This window comes from Corvus cornix, chromosome 5 (assembly GCF_000738735.6).
Source record: "Corvus cornix cornix isolate S_Up_H32 chromosome 5, ASM73873v5, whole genome shotgun sequence".
Classification (NCBI taxonomy): Eukaryota; Metazoa; Chordata; class Aves; order Passeriformes; family Corvidae; genus Corvus; species Corvus cornix.
The window spans coordinates 3,338,440-3,359,398 of NC_046335.1; the positions used below are offsets into that span (position 1 = coordinate 3,338,440).

A 20,959-nucleotide genomic window follows, 5' to 3' on the forward strand; every position below is an offset into this window, starting at 1 on the left:
GTGCTGTGACCGAGGCCATGAACTGCCCCAGCTCTGTGTGCAGGAGCCCCAGGTGGCTGCTGCTTCCACTCCTGAGTGTCCAGCAGCCAGGAATCACAGGGCCATCAGCCCTCCTCATCAGATATGTCACCAAAAATGGAGTGGGGGGGGGTGTTTCTCCTCAATCATCCAGCAGCCTGTGAACCGTGGGCTGCCAGGCCACCAGGGCCCCTGGGCAGAGCCTGCTGGGCCCTTTCCCATCCCTGTTGCTCTGACATTGCTTCACTTTAATAACTCCAAACTTCAAGAGATACCTTCTTGCATCCTGAAATGACCTTGTAACGAGGAGCCCTTTGCATGCAGAAGGAATCCACCACCTGCAGAAACATCACCCAGCACAGGAGCAGCCCGGAGCCAGGCTCACCTGAGAGGTTTATCCGTTTACATGTACATAGAGGGATGTGTGTGTGTGTGTGTGTGTGTGTGCTGTGCAGGACTCCACCCCCTGCTCCCATGGAGATGCAGTTATTTTATGTAAGAGTATTTTTTTAGAATGGGTATTGCTTATTCCACCGCTGTACAACTGATTGCACTGTAACAGGTCTGGTCCCTGTGATGCTTTGAAGGCTGGAAATTCTCATGTACTTTGCCCAGCACGGTGAAAAACAAACCACACAGAAGTAACAGTCATAAATATACAACTTTAAAAAAATTACTGTTAAAGATTTATTGCAATAATACAATAAAATTTAGAAGGAAAAAAAAAAAAAAAACAAAAAACCAAACCAAACCATTTGTGTTTAGTTACATCTTAAGTCCGGAAGTTGCGAGAGAGGGACCGCGAGTTTCCGCAGGTGACAAAGCCACCCCTGGGTGTCCCACCCGAGACCCTGCACAGGCACCTGATTTTCGGCACAGGGCTGGCCCCCAAAATCAGGCTCTTCCTTGGCAGCCCAAATTGGCCACCCCAGGTCACTGGTCATGACCAGAAGTCCCAGCCTGAACTGAAATTCCCGCGTTCATGCTATGCAAAATGTTTTGTAAACTCTCAGCTGGCTGCCTTCAAATATCTATAATTACATATATTCCTGCCCTCCCTCCCCCATCCCCCCCAAACAACCTGGAAAACGAATCCTGGTGATTGCACTCAAGGTTTGGACACACACAATTCTTCCTCAGCTACACATGTGCAAAACACTTTTAAAAAAGCCACCACAACCTTGTGTTCTGTTACAAAAAAAAACCATTCCATGAAAAGCCCCACCCTGATGCATCTGAACACCCTCACGGTGCCCTTGTGCACTCTCAGAGTATGACAGGGTTGCAAATAAATTATTGTGGAAAACATGGATAAGGAAGTATATGGCTTCTAGAAAAGTTATTGTGTTGGGTTTTCTTTCCCTAAGTTCAGTGACAGTGCATGAAGCTGAGTCATGGCCTGACCTTCCGGGGCTCAAAGCACAAAGGCAGCAATGAAAAAGGGACTGAAATGCCTATTAAAAAACAACAACAAAAAGGTATTTAGATGGTGGGGTCCAGTGCAAAATACACGGGGAAGCAGAAGGGGCTGGGCTGTGAGCCCAGTTTCCAATACTGGCGTGTGCTGGTTGCTCAGAGCTGTGAGTGATAAAGTGCCGTGAGCCAACAGAGCCCAAACCCTCGGGCTCGGCCTGGCAGCGGGGCTGGGGGCACTGGCCCCCATCAGGCTGCAGCAGTCCAGGGGCCTGGGCTGCTCTCCTAAAACAAACCCAACTCTTAGAGCAGAGGAGCGGCAGCAGTGAGGGTGGTCGTGTCTGACTCCGCGGAGTTAAGGGTCTTTGGTTTAAAAAAAAAAAAAAGATAAAAAGAAAAATTAAAAGAAACTACTGACAACAGATGCCCAAGCTCAGGGCTAAAGAGAAGCAGCTGCCATGGAGGGGTGGGTGACACAACACTCAGCAGGGCCCCTGGCATGGGGCACAGGGGTGGCACTGCCACACCTGGCTTCCCACCCCTCCTGGGTGGGGACAGAGGCAGCGCTGGCTGGGCTGGAGAGGAACAGAGCTAACCACAAAACACCCCGTGAAGGGGCTGGGAAAGCCAGCCCTGGAGCTGGGATCAGGCAGGGATGTGGCCTCTGTGTCACTCCCCACAGCCTTGCTGTGTCCCCACAAGCTGCGGGGCAGTGGCAGAAATTCTCCCTCGAGGAGGCTCTGACGTGGGCTGACCCTGTGGGGGAACTGTCCCAGCTCTAAATGTAAACGTTGGAAGCTCTGCTGAGCAAACCACCCGGGAGGGCCCTGTCCTGCAAGGCAGAGGGAGAGGAGGAGCCCTTGCTCACCAAGTCACCTGTCAGCACCCACCCTCCTGGGGTTCCAGGAGGAACCTGAGCCAGTTGCACCACGGGAACCAAACCAATTTCTTGGCAGTGAGTAAACAACAAACCCCACCATGAACATAAAATAAAATAGGGTTAAAAACACATGTAGTGTGGAGAGCGTGTGACTTCACCAAACTGGCTTGAAATGAGGTGTTTCTAATGCTAAAAAGTGGCAATGTGGTGTGGTAACGGATGGGCATTATTGCAACAGTGCAATTCTGTATCAGCATCGAATGTGGGTCTAGCAAGAGAACGTCCAGTGTTTCTTTGGTGTATGGTAGTAAGAGTACAGAGCCTGTGTGCCTCAGACAGCACAACACAAAACTTCTACACCTACCAGTGGAAACAGCATGAAACAAGCCAGTTTTCTATGGCAAAACTGGGTAAAGATCCACAACCAAATCTAAAACAACAGCAATTTGCTTTGTGAATTCCCTGTCCATGCTAATTGTTTGTATTAAAAATATGGCAACAGAGATTAGAAAACATGTTAAAAATGCATAATTTTCATGTCCTGAATGAAAAAAATTTAGAAATACGCATTTTTGCATTATGCAAGACAGATTTAAAACGCACACACACACACACAAAGGAAAAACCCTGTAAGGAGTTAAGAAATTGGGAACTGCATTTGCACCACTGTCCAGACCGCGCCCTGAGCAGCCTTCCCTGCGCTCACATCCCGATCCAAACACTCCAAAATCTGTTTCTTCTTCAGAAAGTAGAGCTGGAGGTTGCTGGGTCCTTTTACAATCCTCGATGCAGACAGAACCGAGACACAAAGTGCCCTCACAGAATCCGTCGGGAGCACGGAGCTAATTTACAAAACGGGGCCGTCACAGTCATCTTGGGTAAATAAAAAGGTTTTCTCCGGTTTACAAAACGAAAGTCTGACCTTTCCTTTGTTCCAGGCACTACTTAACTGAATAGGTAAAGGTTGACTACAGCACAGTCGGGGAGAGGTCCCTGGCACGGCTCCTGTGTGCCCGCTAGCGGTGCCCGGTGTAGGCCTTGAGCCACGAGGTGACCGAGGCGGCGGCGGACGAGATCATCCCGCCCGCGCTGCTGCTGGCGATGGGCTGGGACACCTGGGTGCTCTGGCTCTGCAGCATCTCCACCTGCTGCGAGGGGATGTCACAGAACCTGGGGCTGGGCAGGTTCTCCCAGTCCGTGCCCAGGTCCGTCTCCTCGTCGCTCACGTGCTCATCGCCGCTCTCGTCCGTCTCGCCCGCCGCGCTGGGGTCCACAAATTCCATGGAGTCTTCCAGGTCAGCGCTGATTTCGAAGGGGCCGGACCTGGGGGTGAGGACACAACACTGACCCATCAGTCCCTCTGTCCTCTCTGCTGGGGTGAGCCCTGGGTGCCCCACAGCACCCTGTGGGGCATCTGCCATGGGCACAGCAGAGATCAAATGCCCCTGTCTCTATCAGCTGGGCAGAGAAACTGCAGAGGGAACTTTGTGTCACCACGGTCATAACACAAACACTTGGCCAAGGGAGGGACAGGGTTCCAGCCCACGGAGCAGGAACGGTGGGAGAGCAGTTCTGCTCTGGCAGGGGTAGGGAAACACACACACAACAGAGAAAGCTACTGGTGATAACTCAGGGCTCCAGTGGTGGGAATCTCGGCTTGATGTGGAACAGCTTTAATTTCCAACACCAGCCCTGGCCAGGCTGAGATGGCTCAGCTCTGTTGGGGTGTAGCTACGATTCACAGGTCTGGCACAGCTCACCAGTGGAGACTTCCCACTCTGCCCTGAGCAACACCTCAACCTCTTTCTCACTCTGAGGTTGGCCAGACACTGGAACAGGCTGAGAGGCTGCGTGGTCTCCCCTGGAGACAATGCAAACCCCACCACACAGAATCACAGAATGGGTCACGTTGGAAGTCACCACAGTGGCTCATCTGGTCCCACTTCCCTGCTCCAGCAGGGTCATCACAGAGCACATGGCACAGGATTGTGTCCAGTCAGCTCTGGAATATCCCCAGTGGTTGAGACTCCACATCCCTGTCTGCTCAATCTGTTCCAGTGCTCGGTCACTGCACAGGGAAGTTCTTCCTCACGTTCAGGTGGGACTCGTGGGCATCAGCTCCTGCTCGCTCCTCTGGTGCCATTGGTGGGCCCCACGGAGCAGAGCCTGGTCCATCTCTGAGCCTTCCCTGCAGACACTGAAAGACAGGGCTGAGGGCCTGGACAGCCCCTGCTCCCTCAGCCTTTCCTGGGCAGGGAGATGCTCCAGTCCTGAGCACTGGCTCTGCTCTGAGCAGGGCCATGGGCTGCATCTGCCCAAACCCACCTGGGCTGTGACTCCGAGTTCCCTGCTGCCACTGCCTGGTGGGAGAAGCGATTGCATCCTGCCCATCCCACTGCTCTGGGCTGCCTGTATTCCACGGAAAAAGGCGGATTCCCCACAGCAAGCAGCATCCCTGACTGAGTTCACTCCAAGCCACAGAACTGCCCAGTGAACGTGAGCAAGAATTTAATGGAATCATGGGATCATTTGGGTTAGAAAAGACACCCAAGATCACCGTGTCCAACCACTAAACACAGTAACCATTTAGCACAAGCAAGAGTTTCTCCAGCCTTAGTGGGAGAAGGAGCCTAAAGCAGTGATTTATAATGGAAAATATTAATGCAGATAATTAAAGTTTGGTAAAATTATAAGCATATGAAAACAGCAGCATATAAAGGAGATTGTCAGGCAACTACAAGCTTAGGTATCTAAAGGAAAATAAAGAGAGCTGGTTGCTGCAAACTTTGCAGCCAGCTGAGAAATTAAAGGCAAACACTCCTCTTTCATAATCTGGAAAAGAATGGGAGCGCTGCCTCCTGGCAAAGCCTTTTGCTTAACAAGGCAACACAAGAAGGGAGTCATCAGGGCTGAGGCCAGAAGGGACCATGAGATCATCCCAAGTGACCTCCTCTCTAACAAAGGCCACTGCGTCCCACCCGTTCTCCCTGTCCTGAGCCCAGCAACTCCTGCCTGATGACAGCATCCATTCCAGAAACTCATCCAGCCCTGAGAGGATGACAGAAGGAAACAGAATCCCCACCTTCATTCCTGTGGGTAATTAATGTCTCTGTAAAGTGCATGTGCCTCATTTCAAGCAGCTCAGACTCTGCTCCCAGTGGTGTCTGTAAAGCCATTCCAGCAGTCTGTGGGTATTTTATCCAACTCTCCTGTAACCCTTTCTTTTACTATCTGGACCCAGCTGATGGATCTGGAGCTCTGTGACACCTGCACAGGTGCCCACTGTGACCCCTGGACCTTTTAGAGCAGCTGCTTTCCTTTGAGGACACAGCTCTTCATCCTCTGGGTATTTCCAGCACTGTCCTTGTTTTTAGGCAAGCAGCAGCAAGCACAGATTTTTGTCCAAAATCCTTTCCAAAGATGTGGTTGCCCATGTCTCTGGGCTGAATCAGTAGGGATATATCCAGAGAACACAAGGTGAGTGGGAACAGACAGTTCCTCTGAGTGGCACTGCAGGTTTTTGAATGAAACCAGATCCGTACACGAGAACAAAGCAGAAGAGTAGATTTTGGAACATTGCTGTGCTTAAGGGGCGAATAAAGCACCAGGCACATCAAACAAATGTTTGCAGACAGTTTGGGCACAAGTGACTTGTGTCTGGATTATCCCAATGGGGAAATCAGTATTGTTTGCTTTCTTATATTTAACTTGTGAAAAAAGAAACAAATTATTAAACCTGGTGTGTGCAGGCCAGAGCTGACGTTCTTTTCATCGTGTTCTAAGCTAAGAGAAGAGTTGTCTTTAATCTTAATTTACATATAAATGAAAATTATTTGAAGGGTCAACTTTGGTCTAGGCAGCTCAGTGACTGGAAGTATTTTGAGAAAGGTTTGCCTGGGATTCTTCTCAGGGTTTGTATTACTGGATGCTCTCGGGTATTTGCATGCTGGCAAGGCGTGGGCAGGGTCACACTTGGAGCATGGCAAGGCTACCTGGCATTTGTGCTGCTGTTCCTTGGAGGGAAGGAGTTCCTGCTCCTGGGTGTAGGGGAAATAAGTCCATCATCAGCTGCAAAGCCTCCAGCTGAGCCTGCCATAGGCAGAAGCACAGCAAACACACGTCTGTGAAATTTGATTTCCTACTCAGAAGCCCCCTTTTTCTGTCCTGTTTTGCCTCCTCCTGGAACTACCCCGATTTCTGTGCTGAGGACTGATCTATAGGCACAGCAGAAGAGAATTTCCCTCATAAGTAACAAGGCAAAGGCATAAATTCAAAAGGAATTCAGCCACAGGAGAGTTCATATTTTGCTTTTCTTACCTGCCCAAGTTCTCAGTGTCTGGGCTGACCAGGTACATGAGGTTCCTGAGGGTATGCAGGGGGTGCAACAGATCTAAATTTACATGCTGACATGTGGAAAGGAAAAAAAAAACCATCATCAGGTCCTGAAGGAAACCAGCAGGCACAGCTGATATTTTAAAAGCTATTTAAAGATATCAAATATGCACCCCCCTACCTGAGAGAAGCAGAGGTGAAGGATATTAGCATTCAGCTTCTTCACTGCCCGCGTGAACCTGTGTCTGCTGAGATTCTCTCCACAGAATTCACTGTTAAAACACCACACACACAAATACACAGGAAGCAAAATGCTGTGAAAATCCACTTACTGGAGGCATCAGCATTCCATGCCCTGGCTTCCTAAAACATCCTGGAATAAAAATCCTCGCAGTGAGCACTTGTTTGAAGTCCACAGCCAGTTTTAGAGTGCTCAGGAGACTAATTTTTCACCTAGCAGGACTGTGAGCCTTTTTTGGGCTCTCCTTGCCCTGGCCTCCCCAGTTTCCACAGGACAGGTGATGTGAACTGTAGTGAACTCAAGAGATCCACCAGTGCCAAACTGTTTCAGATCTCCTTTAAAATCCTGCATCATTTCCTGTTCCCAACCTTTTCCTTCTCTGAGCCCTGAACACCCAAATAAAATCAGAGAATCACAGAATGGTTTGGGTTGGAAGGGACCTTCAAGATCCTCTGGCTCCAAGCCCACAGCCATGAAGTGGGAAAAAGCTGAAAGCCTACACAAGTTTTGTGCCCTCACTTTGACAGCCACTATTTTAAAACACCTAAAAGAATCTCAGCAGCACATCTGAGACCCCTGGGAGTCTGACCAGGTCTGCAGCTCCTTCTGTACAGATCCCAGCTGCTCCACACAGACACCAAAATTCTAACAGCGCCTTTCATCCAAAATGGGGTTCATGCAATGCACTCCTAGGTGTGTTCCCATGGGGGTTTTATCCCATTGGGAATTACACTGCTGCCATGCCATATTATAGGACCTTGTCCTACAGCACAGGAGGCAGCAGAGCTGCTCTAGAGCTGCTGGATCAGGCTGGGATTTTGTGAAGCACAAAACTGGGGTCGAATAAAACCAAAAGTGCCATTCATACACTGCCATATTTAAGCTCTCTTTTGAGGATGCTGAATATATCAACTAGAAAAGTGTTGTTTTCAACTGTGATGGTTGGGCTTCCTCTCAGGAAGTAAAAAAGAAGGAAGGGACTGTTAACTGTGGTCTAAAATCCTGCCAGCCCTCCCCTCAAACAGCACAAAAATCCACGAGCCACCCATGTTACCAAAAAAGCTGTTGCAATTCATGACTTTGTTCCCCAAACGAAGCTGATTTAAGGTCACTGATTCTCCTGCTGTGTTTTTACTTGCCTGTTGCAGAGCTTCTTGGGAAGATTTACATCAAGTATGAGAGACAAAGTGTTAACGAGCTGAGTTGCATAGCACAATGCAGCACTGATGGTATGAGCAGGGTTATTATGTTCCATATCTGAAAGAAATAAAAACAACATGAAATCCTTGTTTTAAATGAAACCTCGGTGAGTGTGTTAATATGTTCCCGGAGTCTGCTCTGGAATATGTCATTTCTAACTATGGAGCACAGCCTAGCAATCATTTCCAGTGAAATCTGTCAGAAGTTGGAAGAAAATAGTAATTCTTGGAATTCCTGTTAAGATGATGACATGTGAACTGTGTCAAAACTGTGAATAATTAACTTTCTCTATTTCATTGTGCTGTGTATCCCAGAGAGCATTTAATGCAAAATAAGATTTCAGCAGACTCATCATAAAATCACAGACTGGTTTGGGTTTGAAGGGACCCTAAAGACCACCTAGTTCCAACTGGGCAGGGAATCTTCTCCTATAACCCCTATACTGGCATTTATTTCTGGCTCAGGGTGAGAACAAATGGACCAGTCTCCTGCTCCTCAGTGGCACCCAAAGCTTCTGGAGTGTCCCAGCTGCCTAAGATCAGGCCTTTGCCCCTTACCAGGCCCCTGTGTAGTCTTCTTCTCCTCCACCCAGTTGTAGTAAGCTGAGTAGTCCCCGTTGTTGGGGAGGATGATCCAGGGCCCCGTGATGCTGATGCTGGTGTCCCCGTTGTGGTCGTCACACACCCACCTCCCCGACAGGTACGTGGTTCTCCGTGCCTCTGCCAGCTTGCTCACAGTGCTGGAGGTCATGGCATTGTCACTCTCTGAGGACACATCTGCAGGGTCCCTGCAGGACCCCAGAAGGGTTTGAAAAGAAGTGGTTAAAAATAGAATCGAAGACGCACCTGGCAGGCACTGAGCCAGATTTCACTCAGGGCAAAATGGTTGTTGGATTGCTCCTGCAAAATCCTCAGTCCCAAAACTACTTTCATTTTCTCTGGCATTTTTAATTACCTATTATGGTAAAATCCTAGAATGGTTTGGTTTGGAAGGGACCCTAAAGCCCATCTCATTCCAACTTTCCTGCCATGGGCAGGGACACCTTCCACTATCCCAGGCTGCTCCAAGCCCCGTCCAGCCTGGGCTTGAACACTTCCAGGGATGGGGCATCCATATTTTAAGGAAGTTTAACACTGGACACACAGCTCAGATGTCTCAGTGGGGAGACGCAAGCACCTCCAGGTTCAGATTCTTCTATCCTGGACCTTTGTCTTTGGGTGAGAACACAGTTCCCCCTCCTCCTCCCCACAGATCCTAAGGGAGCCAGAGCACATACCTTAGATTGACACAACTCTCTTCTGCGTGTCTAAACCCAAGCAAAATGATCCCAAAAGGACAAGCCTGCCATACCTCATGCTTGTCTTCACCTCTTCAATGGGGAAGATGACCGAGGTCAGCTCCAGGATGTGCGACCGACGGAGGTTTGCCAAGTGCTCATACTGGGATTTCAGGTCGTAGGTTTTTTTCTCCACCAGGTCTCCCAGCTTCCTGTTGTGCCTCTGGATCTTCTCCTTCTTCTCCTGATGCCTCTGAGCCCTGCGATAATGCTTCTGGTTCTCCTCTTTAATCCTCAGCAGCCCCTCCGTGTCTGTGAGAACGGCAGCAGATGTTATCCCTTGCAAAAGGAGCTGGGAGGTGCTTGGAAGAAAAGCTTGAGAAAAGCTTTATTAATATTTATAGAAAACTAGATCTATGGCAGCTTAAAACAGAAAACCCTGCTAAACTATTAACATCTTCCAGCTGCTCAGTGGTACAACTTTTTAATCTCCTGTGAAGATCTTCAAAGAGACTGCAATTGGGATTATTCTTTCCCTATCTTTTACCCGGCTATTTTTGGATTTGGAGCACAAAAACCAAGATTTCCCACTTTAATTAAACTCCTGAGGTAATCATCCTGACAGAAATAGCCTGACTGTACATGTTTGCATCATGCTGGCCAAAAAAGCCCTGCCCTGCTTGCAGCCAAAATCAAGTGCAGACAGCATCTTCAGTCACCATTTCTGGCACCTCTGCTGCTGTTAGTGTGGGTTATTTGGGCTTCACTCATGGATGTGCTCTTACAGCACTTGGATCCCAGCAGTGCAGGCTCCTTGTTTCCACAGGGAACACTGGCTATCTCCCTTTCCACTCACAAAATGGGAAATGTGCTCATTGCTGAAGTGCTGAACTGCCTGGATTCACTCCACGTGTCAGGAACGCTGAGGCTTGGAAAAATACCCTGCAAGAGCATCTTGAAGCATCCAAGGTTGGGCCTGATGATCTTAAGGTCTTTTGCAACCTCGATGATCCTATGGGTCTGCTGATTCTGCTATAAAATAACTGGCTGTGGTAATGCTCCACAAACATGGTGCTAGAGAGAGTCAGACACCTCTGTCTTTTAAAAGCTCAGGGAAAGATTTCCTGTGCTCTTCCCAAATACATGTTTAAAACTCTCTATGTGCCCTATTTGAAGCGTGCCTGCCCCTGCAGACACAGATGCTGCTCTCTCTGAACATCAGGAACCATTCCAGTCATCTGATCTGCTGCAATCCACGGTGTGTCTGGTAGGAAGGGAGATCTGGTATGTGGGAGATGCAAAGTCCCAAATTAAAGGAGGTGAGAAGAGCTCCTCCATGCAGGTAAGAACTAATAATCCTCAGGTTTATATAATATAAATAAGTGGCCCCTGTTATAATTTAAATAAATAACCCTTGGTAGAGGAGCAGTAGAAAAATCCACTTTTCTCTGAGCAATACCAAGAATCCCTATGTGTCAGCTGCAAATCCCTTTTCCTTTAAGCAGTCCTGTAACATCAACACAAAATCAATTAACACTTGCATTCATATTCCCAAACTCTCCCTTTGCATAAAGAACAAGAGACAAAGGAGGAGGAAAATGTCCATCTGTTCAATTTTCACATTCATGTTCGACTTGAAAGGCTACTTTTTCAGAGTGAACTCCCTTCCCTGCAGGTCCAACAGCAATTATTTGGGAGCAGGGGAGACACTGAACTCACGTTTCCTCTTCAGCAGTCCCAGTGCACAAACAGCTGTCCTGCTCTCTGCACAGCACCTCTGCTTTATGACCCAGTTTATGAGGTGATTAAAAATCTGTTCCCAGGGGTATTTCAGGACACCACTGTGTCCCACCTGCACTGCCTGACAAATGCAAGCCCAGGCACACTGATCTCTGCCCAGAGAGCTCTGCCAGGTATTTGCAAGCCTGTCTCCTTGAACTGTTCTGCACAGAAAGAAGGCAAACACACAGATTTTAAAACATTATTTTAAGCACCAATTATTGAGGTCTCCAGGAGAGTCAGCTCCAAAAGCAGGAACCCAGTGTTCTAGAAATCGTTCTTATTTCAGAAAATTAAACTGTGCCACATCCAAGAGAAGATAAACAACTTTTTCACACTTTTTATGTGGCCCAAGAGTGACCAAGTTGGTTTCCTGATCTATTTGGCTACTCACAGCTAAAATTCATTTCTGGTCTCTCTCCAAAAGCAACTGAGCTAACAATAGGTCAGTTGGGCAATAGTTAGCTCAGTTTTTAAGTCACATCTAACCAAATTCACTGTGAATCAAGAGAAGTTGCAAGAGTTGCAGACAATAAATTCCACAGAAGAATAGGAAAATGGAGAACTTCACTCCCTGGTTGGTCCTAACACTCTGCCACCTTCAGAGCATTTTGAGAAAAGGTGACTAATCCCTCAAAATCACATTGATTTCCTCTTCTCCTTTCTTCACAGGCTAAAGACAAAAAGTCATACTCTCCATAATAATAATCTTCTATCTACTGAAAAGCTTGTTTTTCTTCAACTTCCTCTTCTCTAAACCAAACATGAATTTTCTTAGCCATTCTTTCTGTTTCATTCCCAACACTCAGACTTTCTTCACGTGATTTGTATCTTTCTTAAATTGTTTAAATTGGACACCAGACTTCCACTGAAGCAATAGCAATACCTGGCACAGCAGGATAACTGCTTCCATCTTAAATACAGCACTTACTTTAGTTAACCCAGAAAGAGGCCTGAGCCTTTCTGGAGCACCACGAGATTGATAACTTTTATTTAATTTGCAATTCCCCAGATCCTTTCCTGCCAAATCTCACCACCATCCCCCATTCTGGGTTTGTTTCTCTTTACAACAGCGTGTGCCTTGACTTCGTCCTTTTCAGATGATGTTGTCTATTTATCTGCATGATTTTGAATTTGGTCCTGGTCTCCACAGAAGGCATTTCACCATCCAGCCTGGCTTTCTCCATTCCACCCTCTATTCTACTGAGCTATTATGGGAAATACTGAAGAGAACTGGGCCAGGAACTGGCTCCTGCTGAGCTCCACCTGTCTCACCTCCTCAGCTGGACCAGTGTCACCGCTCTTTGAACGCAGCTTTCCTAACCTTTTGTGATGACCTTGCAGGGGTTACACCCAGAGCAAATGTCTTGGTTTGCTCACAAGACAGTTTCAGGCAGTGCCCAAATCCAACTTATGTGCAGCTTCTGCTTCATCCTCCACTGCACCACTTGTTCCCCAGGCATGGGGTTGATTTGACATGAATATCATAACCACGACATAAATAACAAAACATGAATTTGACATGAGTATCACAACCAAGTGATGCCTATATTTAACCACCTTATCTTCCAGTTACCAGCAAAGTTGCCCCATGTCTGTAACAGGATGCCTGTGTCATCAGTGTGAGGTTCTTCCTTCCTGCACCCTTTGAAAGCAGGTACTGCTTTCAGCTTCCTCAGACATCCTCACTCCCTCATGTGTTCCTGAGTGCTCCACAGACTACTTCAGCTTGTTCCTTGGGTTCCATAAAGCAAAGTAATATGCAGCTGTTTGTTTCCTTTCCTTAGCCTGCAGTCCTCTCATGATGGAAAATTTAACCAGGCTAAGCAGCTGATCACATTTTCTTTGCAGGAAGATGAAGCAAAGGCAGCACTGAATGCTTCAGACTTCTCTGCACTGTTATTTGCTCTCTTTCCTGTTAACTAACACACTTGTCTACTCCTTCACCTTTTCTTTATCATACATTTCCTATTGTTACTATCCATCCTCCTTATTAATTGAAAATCATTTTGCATCGCAGCCTTTTTTTGATTTTTCACCCCAAGCCCATGCTAATCCTTTATGACTATTCTCAGATTATGCCTCTGCTTCTACTCTCTGTATGACTCCTCTTGAATTTCAAGCCATAAAAATATTCCAGATTCAATCAATATGCTTCTGAATATGCTTCCTCTACTTCCCTTGCACATAGGTTGTAAGCACAGCTGCACATTCTCTTCTGAAAAATGACCTGGCACATTTAGTGTAAAACAATCTAATGAGTTTCAAAAACTGAGGTTTCTGAATGAAGCAACTCTCCAGCCCACACCATATTTCAGTGACTCTTGCTCAAGTAGGATTTTAGGGTTTTCAGACAGGTGTGGGTTAAAATTCAGCAGTTTCATGAAATCTGTGACAGCTGCAGAGCTGTTTGCTCCTCTTTATCAAGAGGAAGTTATCAGAAACACTACACTGAATAAAGCAATCTCTAGGGACACAGCCAGAGTCACAGGCTGCTAAGCATTTGCTCTTAAAGCTGTTGCAAAACCATCTCCATCCAGCTGAATAATGTCTGCTGTTTGCTAATTAAAACCCAAGCATAAAAAGGCCAAAATCCACTCACCGATTTGCCTTCAACTTGATTTAGGAAGCGATGGTTTGGAAATTCACCATTTTTTAAAAAACTAATGCTCAAATTCACCTCAATTGATTTTTCACTCTAAGGCACAGCGCGTTTTTCCACATCACAAAAGCAGAGGCATTACTCACGTCTTGTCATTTCATCATTTTCTTTGCAAATGGTCTGTTTCAGCTGCTCAATCCTCATCTTGCAAGACATTATTTTCCACCTCTGAAAAAGAACATTCAGCAACTCTAGGGCACAAATGACTTCAAACACGCTGAACTAATGACTAACAACAAAGCCAGCAGCTTTAGTGCAAAAGTAGCAGGATGCTCTTAAATGGATCAAGCAACTAAATATTTCATACAGCGTTTTGTGCACAGAAGAATGCCACAAACAAAACGAGTGCTTAGTATAAAGTCAATCGGTAAAATAAGTTATTGAACAAATATCTAGTGAGAAATGAAAAATTCAGCCAGCTTGGAACACTCTGCTTGCAGAGCCCATTTCAGTTTTGCTTACAACAGGCTCTTTGGGAAAGCAACACAATGCCCTCAAGGTAAACTGTAACTTTACACTATGCGATCTAGGAATTTAGAGAGTTTAAAAACCATGGGACACTTGGAGCAACTCACCAGCTGATCAGTTATTTCTTTCCCTTCCATGGCCTTCAAAACACTAGAGGAAAAAACATGATTGAAAGTTTTATGACTATCTGGACTCTGTCTGTCTCCAGCAACAGTGTGTTAAAGAGACTGTTTCCTTTTATGAGATCTCTTGGCTTTTATATCAATTTAATAAATACAACTTACTGTTTTTGGAATTCTCTCTGTTTGGTTTTAAGATGCATCAGCCTTTCTTTCTTGTCTGAAAACCTGGAAGAGATTAAATTCTTTTATTGATATTTTACACAATTACAGCACTGTAAGTTGTCTGAAAAAGATAATAAAATTGAAGCTTGGGGATTCTCCAAACCTCAGCTATCTGTCTTCATCTTGGGAAGTAATGGCTAAATGTGTAAAACTCTTGCAAAATTCTAGAGCATGTGTCTCACTGGAATTGCAACAGAACCTCTAAGCTGGAGAAACATCAGAGTGTTGAATTATCAAACTTGTAAGCAAATTATTGCTACTTCTAGATTTATAGCTTAGCAAGAGCAGTATTTTGTGTCTTACAAAAAACATAGAGTACTTTAAAAACCTTCAGTCACTGGAGAAATTAATAGTACTATCTTACATAGTCCATGACCCAAAAGTCTTGCTTCAGCTCTGCTTCACTGGATTCTGGGGTATGGGAACTGCAGAGAACTGACCACAAAGGAATTTTTTTAGGATTCATCATCCTGTGTTTTCACCCTTTGAGTATGCAGAAGCCCCATTCTGCCCCCCTTACTGTTCCACAATTTATTCTCTTTTCCTCTGCAACATGTAGAATTGACAATTTCATCCTAACAGAGCTGTGATATTTCCAGATGCCCCATCCCTGGAAGTGTTCAAGGCCAGGCAGAACGGGGCACGAAGGTGTCCCTGCCCATGGCAGGTGGTTGGAACTAGATGGTCCTTAAGGTCCCTTCCAACCCAAACCATGTGATTTTATGATTTTACCTTTATTTCAGGGACATCTAAGCTTTATTTAGAAAAAATAGCACACTGAGCCTTGACAGGACGACATCTTGCACTTCCCTCTGTTACTCTGCAGATTTGATTTCAGGTAAAACTTCAAAATGCTTCACTTTTTTCCTTTGAGTGCTGAAATCTGAAAGCTTGGTGACTACCTCTGGATTCAGAGAGTGTGTAACCACCCTTCCAGATGACATTAGCATTAGAACAACAAAACCACTGGCTGCTGCTTCTGTAGTCAAGCAGAAATATCTGTTTTCCTTCCAAAGCAAACCAAAACCAAATGCAGTTGCTTGGCATAAAAGCCAGAGGCCACACGTGAACTGGAGGAATGTGGTGCAACTGGAGCCCAGCTGCTCAGCCCAGCGCATCGTCCCCTCTTCCTGTGTGTCCTCACCCCAGGAGTCATCATGGAAATGACAAAGGCACTGCATGAGCCTCCTGTTTACCACAGAGCAGGGCACACCTACTGCACCCCGACCTTTGGCTGCCACCAAAAATCCCTTGGCCCAGAAACATAGAGCTCAGCAGTCACACAGTGAGAGCGCTGGGGTAATTTGGCAATTCTTGGTTTCAGAGCTGGATTAATGGGCACAGACTCTGACTGCACAGAATCACCCAATTCCCATCCATCGCATCAGCAAAAAGTTGAATGATTTGTCAAAGAATATAGGAATAAATTAAGTCCTGGCTGTGGAGGGAAGACAGAAATATTTGTGAAAGCCTGTAGAAATTACAGCTCACCATGCGCTTCAGCAGCGATGTCAAACAGCTCCTACCAACTTCTCCAGCAGGTTTCTCCTAAGCAAACATTTCCATTTCTTTATATAGCTCTGATTTCAATTGCATTGCATCCTGCAACTCATTTTTCCTTATATATCTTTAGCCTTTCAATTTGGCAAAGAAACAAAACTTGGGATGAATTATTATAGGAACTCCCATAAAATGTAAACTGAGAGGAGAGAACATCTCGAATTACCCATGAAACGTTTCTCTTTCCTCAAGTCTTATCACATTGAGATTTTCTATGGTTACCTGGCTGATTTCCACATGTTCATGATTAGAGAGAAGCAACCAGAGAGAGGGGCTTCCTAATCTACAGGAGTTGATTAATGCTGAAGGAGTTGAGGGCACTACACTCACTATAACTCCCTTGCTGCAAAAAGTCACTGCTACTAATCATAACCCACAGCCTGGAGAAATTAGACAGGCTCAGACGTCACAATTATATTGTCTTTGGCTTTTGCCATCTGCAGACACACAAAGCAAAGCAATTCAGTAGTCTGGGAAACACACTCTGAGAATTTATGCACATGACAGGCTGAAGGACACTCCCAGGAGGAAGAAGAACCTCTGAGCTGAGACCAACATCAAGATGCCAGCTTGGCTTTTGAATATAGAACACATTACTCATGAAAAGAAGAATGTCAGTGACTGTTTTACTGGAGGACTTCTGGACTACTCATCCTTAATTGTAGCTCTCCTTCAGTAATTAATCTTAACAGCTCCTCAGTCTCTCCCCCTCACAGATATGGGGGGTGATTTTTGCCAGACAGATGAAAAACCTCCAATTTTACTGTAGCTCTTCTAAAACTTAGCACACAAAATAGTCCCAAGAAATCTGGAATAATTAGAACGTGAAATTGTTTGTCTTCATATAAGGAAAATTCACAAGAAAATTCTAAAAATGAGCCACTGTTGGATACAAGGTGTAATGCTTGGTTTCTTTACATTTAACTAGGAAGATAATGATCCTTTCCCCCCCCTCTGTAACACTTCAAAAAGACAAATGGGAGGCCCAAGTGCCCCCAAACACTTCCACATTCTGAATTTCTCATGCCAAGCCACCCAGCAAAGCCCTTGTCGTGACACTCCTCCAGCACTGGCTGATCTAAAATTAACCCAGGTACTACTAGAAGGCATAAAATCAACAGATAAATAACGATGGTTGTAAACACCAGCTGAAATGCAGCCAGTGAACTGCACCTGCCCCTGCATGGCTTTGGATTCAGTGGTGCCTGGTCACCATTTAAAACATCTCCCCCTCTCCCAGGGATCACATCACAAGAAATTCAGAGACACCCACAAAGAGCAAACAAAGAAAACAGACCTCTTCCCCAGTCTTACTTTAGTCATTCCAAGTATTAATTAGAAAACACAAAGAAAATATTTCAGGAACAGCTTAAAATTAATCCCATTAACCTCAAAACCCAAGCTTTTTGTCCCTACACAGAGTGCTCCTGCTGCCATCAAGGATATTCAGGTTGTTCATATTGTGTTATTCATATAGGTGTGCTGTTCCTTTGATTCACTAAAACAAATTTGCCACTTTTAATGAATTGCACTACTGCAATTCATTAATGGGAAAGTTCTGCCCAGCAGGAGAAACAAAGCCTGGGGAAATGGTGTGTGTAGGGAGGCTCCAGGTTGATAAAACAGCAGTGATCCCCACAGATGGAACCGTGATGTCCAGGCAGAGGGGGGAAAAAAGAAAAAAAATTAGAAAGAGATTTAATTCTTGCAGTTAAAAAATACAGTGTAAATAAACAGGAGCTTTTCCAGCCACAGACAAATGGGGCACTGAAAGCATCTCAGGAGGACGCAGTGATAACTGTCAGACAGAAAAGCTGATCCTGTCTCATGTGAGAAGATAAAGAGGGTTTTCTCTTACACTGGTGCTTCTGGTACTTTGGCTAAAGCTGCTTCTTTATGACTTCATTTTTCTGATGGGCAGAGACTTCTTAAGCCTTGGTTAATACAGAACAACTCTAACAAAGGCTACAATTGAATTTCTAGAATTAAGCCTGACATTTAGCCAAAACTTAGGCTACAAAAGACAAGAAAAATACCAAACTTGGTTTATGTTCTAAGCTCCATATCCAATCTTTTCACAGAATCTGCAGAAAACCCCAAGCAGTCTCACACAACTACACATTTTCCACCTATTTTAGAAAGACTACATTTAATTTGTGGTTCTGCAACACAGTTTTGTATTTAAAAAAAAAAGAGAAAGCCCATCCAGTGGCAGACTAAGGTCTCAGTTCTGCAAGCTGACTCACACTGGCTGACAGCCTTTCCCCACTCCCGTGGATGTTGATGGGTGAAAGGCACCACTGTCCCCTTGTTCCTGGGGACAAAAGGAGTCTTTGGAGTGAGGACACCACCCCCTCGCACGCTGCTTGCCACCTTACCAAAATAGCTCCAGGAATCAGTCCCAACAGCTGCTAACGGGACCAAGAACACGGTGCCAGCCAAGAATCAGAGCTATTCCAGACATGGCACTGGAAGACTTTTTAAGAATCTGGGATGGACATGCTGTGAACGACAGCGATGGAGGAGCCATCTGAGTCATATCATGAGAAAATTTGTTTATGGGCATAGCACTCATGCAGCCTCCCTCATGGAGAGCCAGGAGCAGGACGGCACATGATTAACTCAAGGGGAGTATTTTTTATAATCCTAAAGGAAGAGGTGTACACACAACAAAATGTTTCATTTCTTTCCTACACACCCTCCTAATTTTGCTTAAGGATTTAGAAAACTACTGTTTCAAAGCGTGTTGCCGAAAATAGGTAACCCACTTGAAATAACCCACTGCACGGGTCTCTCTTTGTGCCCTGAACTGTCTGGAGCTTCTGTGGCCGCATCGACACGGACACATCTACTGAGAGCTGTACCTGACTGAGTGAAAGTCAGGGTGATTTCTTAATCATTATTAAAACTATTACTATTTCAAGGCTCGTACCTCATCCTGCTGTGTCCGCCCCCAGCCCCAGGGTGGGCCCGGCAGCCCCCGGAGCGTTCCCCCGCCCAAACCCTGAGCCCGCCGAGCCCGGTTCACCTCCCCCGACCCCCGGGACAGCGGGGAAGGGGTACAACCCCCATGCCCCTGCCCTGAGGCACAGCCCTAAGGCCCCCGAGGCGAGGCGACCCGCGGCAGAGCAGAGAGAGGCCGTCCCGTTCTCCTCAGCGCCGCCGGTACCTCTCGGAGTCGCGCCCATCGAAGAAGACGAAGTCGCCGCTCTGGACGCACTTGGCGCAGGTGAGGCGGCGGCGCGTGGTGTTGCAGAGCGGACACCGCTCCACCGCCACATAGAGACCCTCGGCGTCCTCCTCGGCGCCCCGCAGAGCCCCGGGCCCGGGCCCGGCCGCGGCCCCGCTGCCCCCGCCCGGCCCCACGGGCTGCGGCCGGCGGCCGCTGGGAGCCGCCATGTTGGGCGCCGCGGTCACGTGGAACGCGGTTGGCGGGCAGGGCATTGTGGGAAGGGGCGCTGAGGCGGCGGGCGGGAGCGGGGGAGGGTGCGGGACGGGCCGCGCTCCGCCGGGAAAATCCTTATTTTAATATAAACCGCGTCCTTTTCCTTCGCTAGAAGGACGGGGATCACACCCCTGCCCTGCTCCCAGAGCAACGTGGGTCTTGCATTCCGGCTCCTGGGCCTTCAGAGGTTGCCATGCTGCGACGATCCGTCAGTAACACTGCTGTGGGGACTACGGCTACCGGTCAAAGCACGGCCCTGTATTTACAACAGCATCCAAATCGCTTTGCCCAAGTAGCAAATACCGATGCACATCCTTAAAACCGACGTGGGGGTAGGTTCCGTCAACCCGGCCTCCGTAGTGGAGCCACGGTGAGGAGTTAAATAATAGGATGAAGGAGAGTTGAAGAGAAAGGACCTTAAAGATCATCCAGCTCCAACCTCCTGACCTGAAAAGGGACACCTCCCACTATCCCAGGTTGCTCCAAGCCCCATCGAGCCTGGCCTTGGACACTTCAGGGATCCAGGGGCAGCCACAGCTTCTCTGGGCACCCTGTGCCAGGGCCTCACCACCCCTTTTCTGAGTAAGGAATTTTTTCCTGATAACTAATATTGCCTAATACGAGCCTACTCTGGATTTGAAGCCATTCTCTCTTTCTGTCTGGAGGGGGAAAGACCAGGCAATTAGAGGAGATTGAGTCCACAGAAGCCAGAATAACTTAAAGCAATATCCCCCTTCCCAAAAGAAGGAAACACAACTACAACAACAAAACATTGCTGTACTTTTTTTTTTTTTTTAAGACCAATTCCCAGCCCTACATTATTCCCCCTTCCTACAATTATCAAACACTAGCAGGAACAGCACCAAGGAGGTAGAACCAAGATTGTTGTTTTGAAGACAAGAGTTACCATAGCAAACATTAAGTTAATCAGTAGAGCTCAGTGAAAAGGCACAGAGCCCAATTCTTATCTCTAAGGCTTTATCCATACTTCTAAAGAGCACTAATTTTACCACTGAAATCATGTGGGCAAGCTCTTAAGCAAAATGTGATTTCTTGACAAAGGCTCATCTTAGATAAACTCTTTTTTTTCCCCCGAAACCTCAATAAAAGCAGGGTGTTTTCACTTAGAAAATATTATTGTAACTGAAGCTCATCAGCTGCCACTACAGCTACAGTGCAAATAAAAGTCCAGCCCATGGCTGTGGAAAGTCTCCAGTGTTAGAAAGCAAACAGAAAAGTAAGCCTGTGTTTAAAATAGATTTGAGTGTGGAAATCCAGTTTGACAGAGAAACTGATAACAGCTAAGACCAGTTTATCATGAGGAAGCACACGAAGTTTTTC

At 46.6% G+C, this 20,959-nt stretch overlaps 1 protein-coding gene across 1 annotated transcript; it reads right to left on the bottom strand.

The window, feature by feature from the left end:
* Window positions 1–265: 265 nt before the first annotated feature.
* Window positions 266–19,572, bottom strand: ATG14 (autophagy related 14). Its single transcript, XM_039552712.1, has 10 exons — window positions 19,343–19,572; window positions 14,554–14,616; window positions 14,377–14,419; window positions 13,888–13,969; window positions 9,435–9,672; window positions 8,642–8,871; window positions 8,024–8,141; window positions 6,825–6,915; window positions 6,629–6,714; window positions 266–3,634 (listed from the first exon to the last, which is right to left on the bottom strand). The coding sequence occupies exons 1-10, from the start codon at window positions 19,570–19,572 to the stop codon at window positions 3,328–3,330; spliced, it is 1,488 nt and encodes a 495-aa protein (XP_039408646.1). The 3' UTR covers window positions 266–3,327.
* Window positions 19,573–20,959: the final 1,387 nt, after the last annotated feature.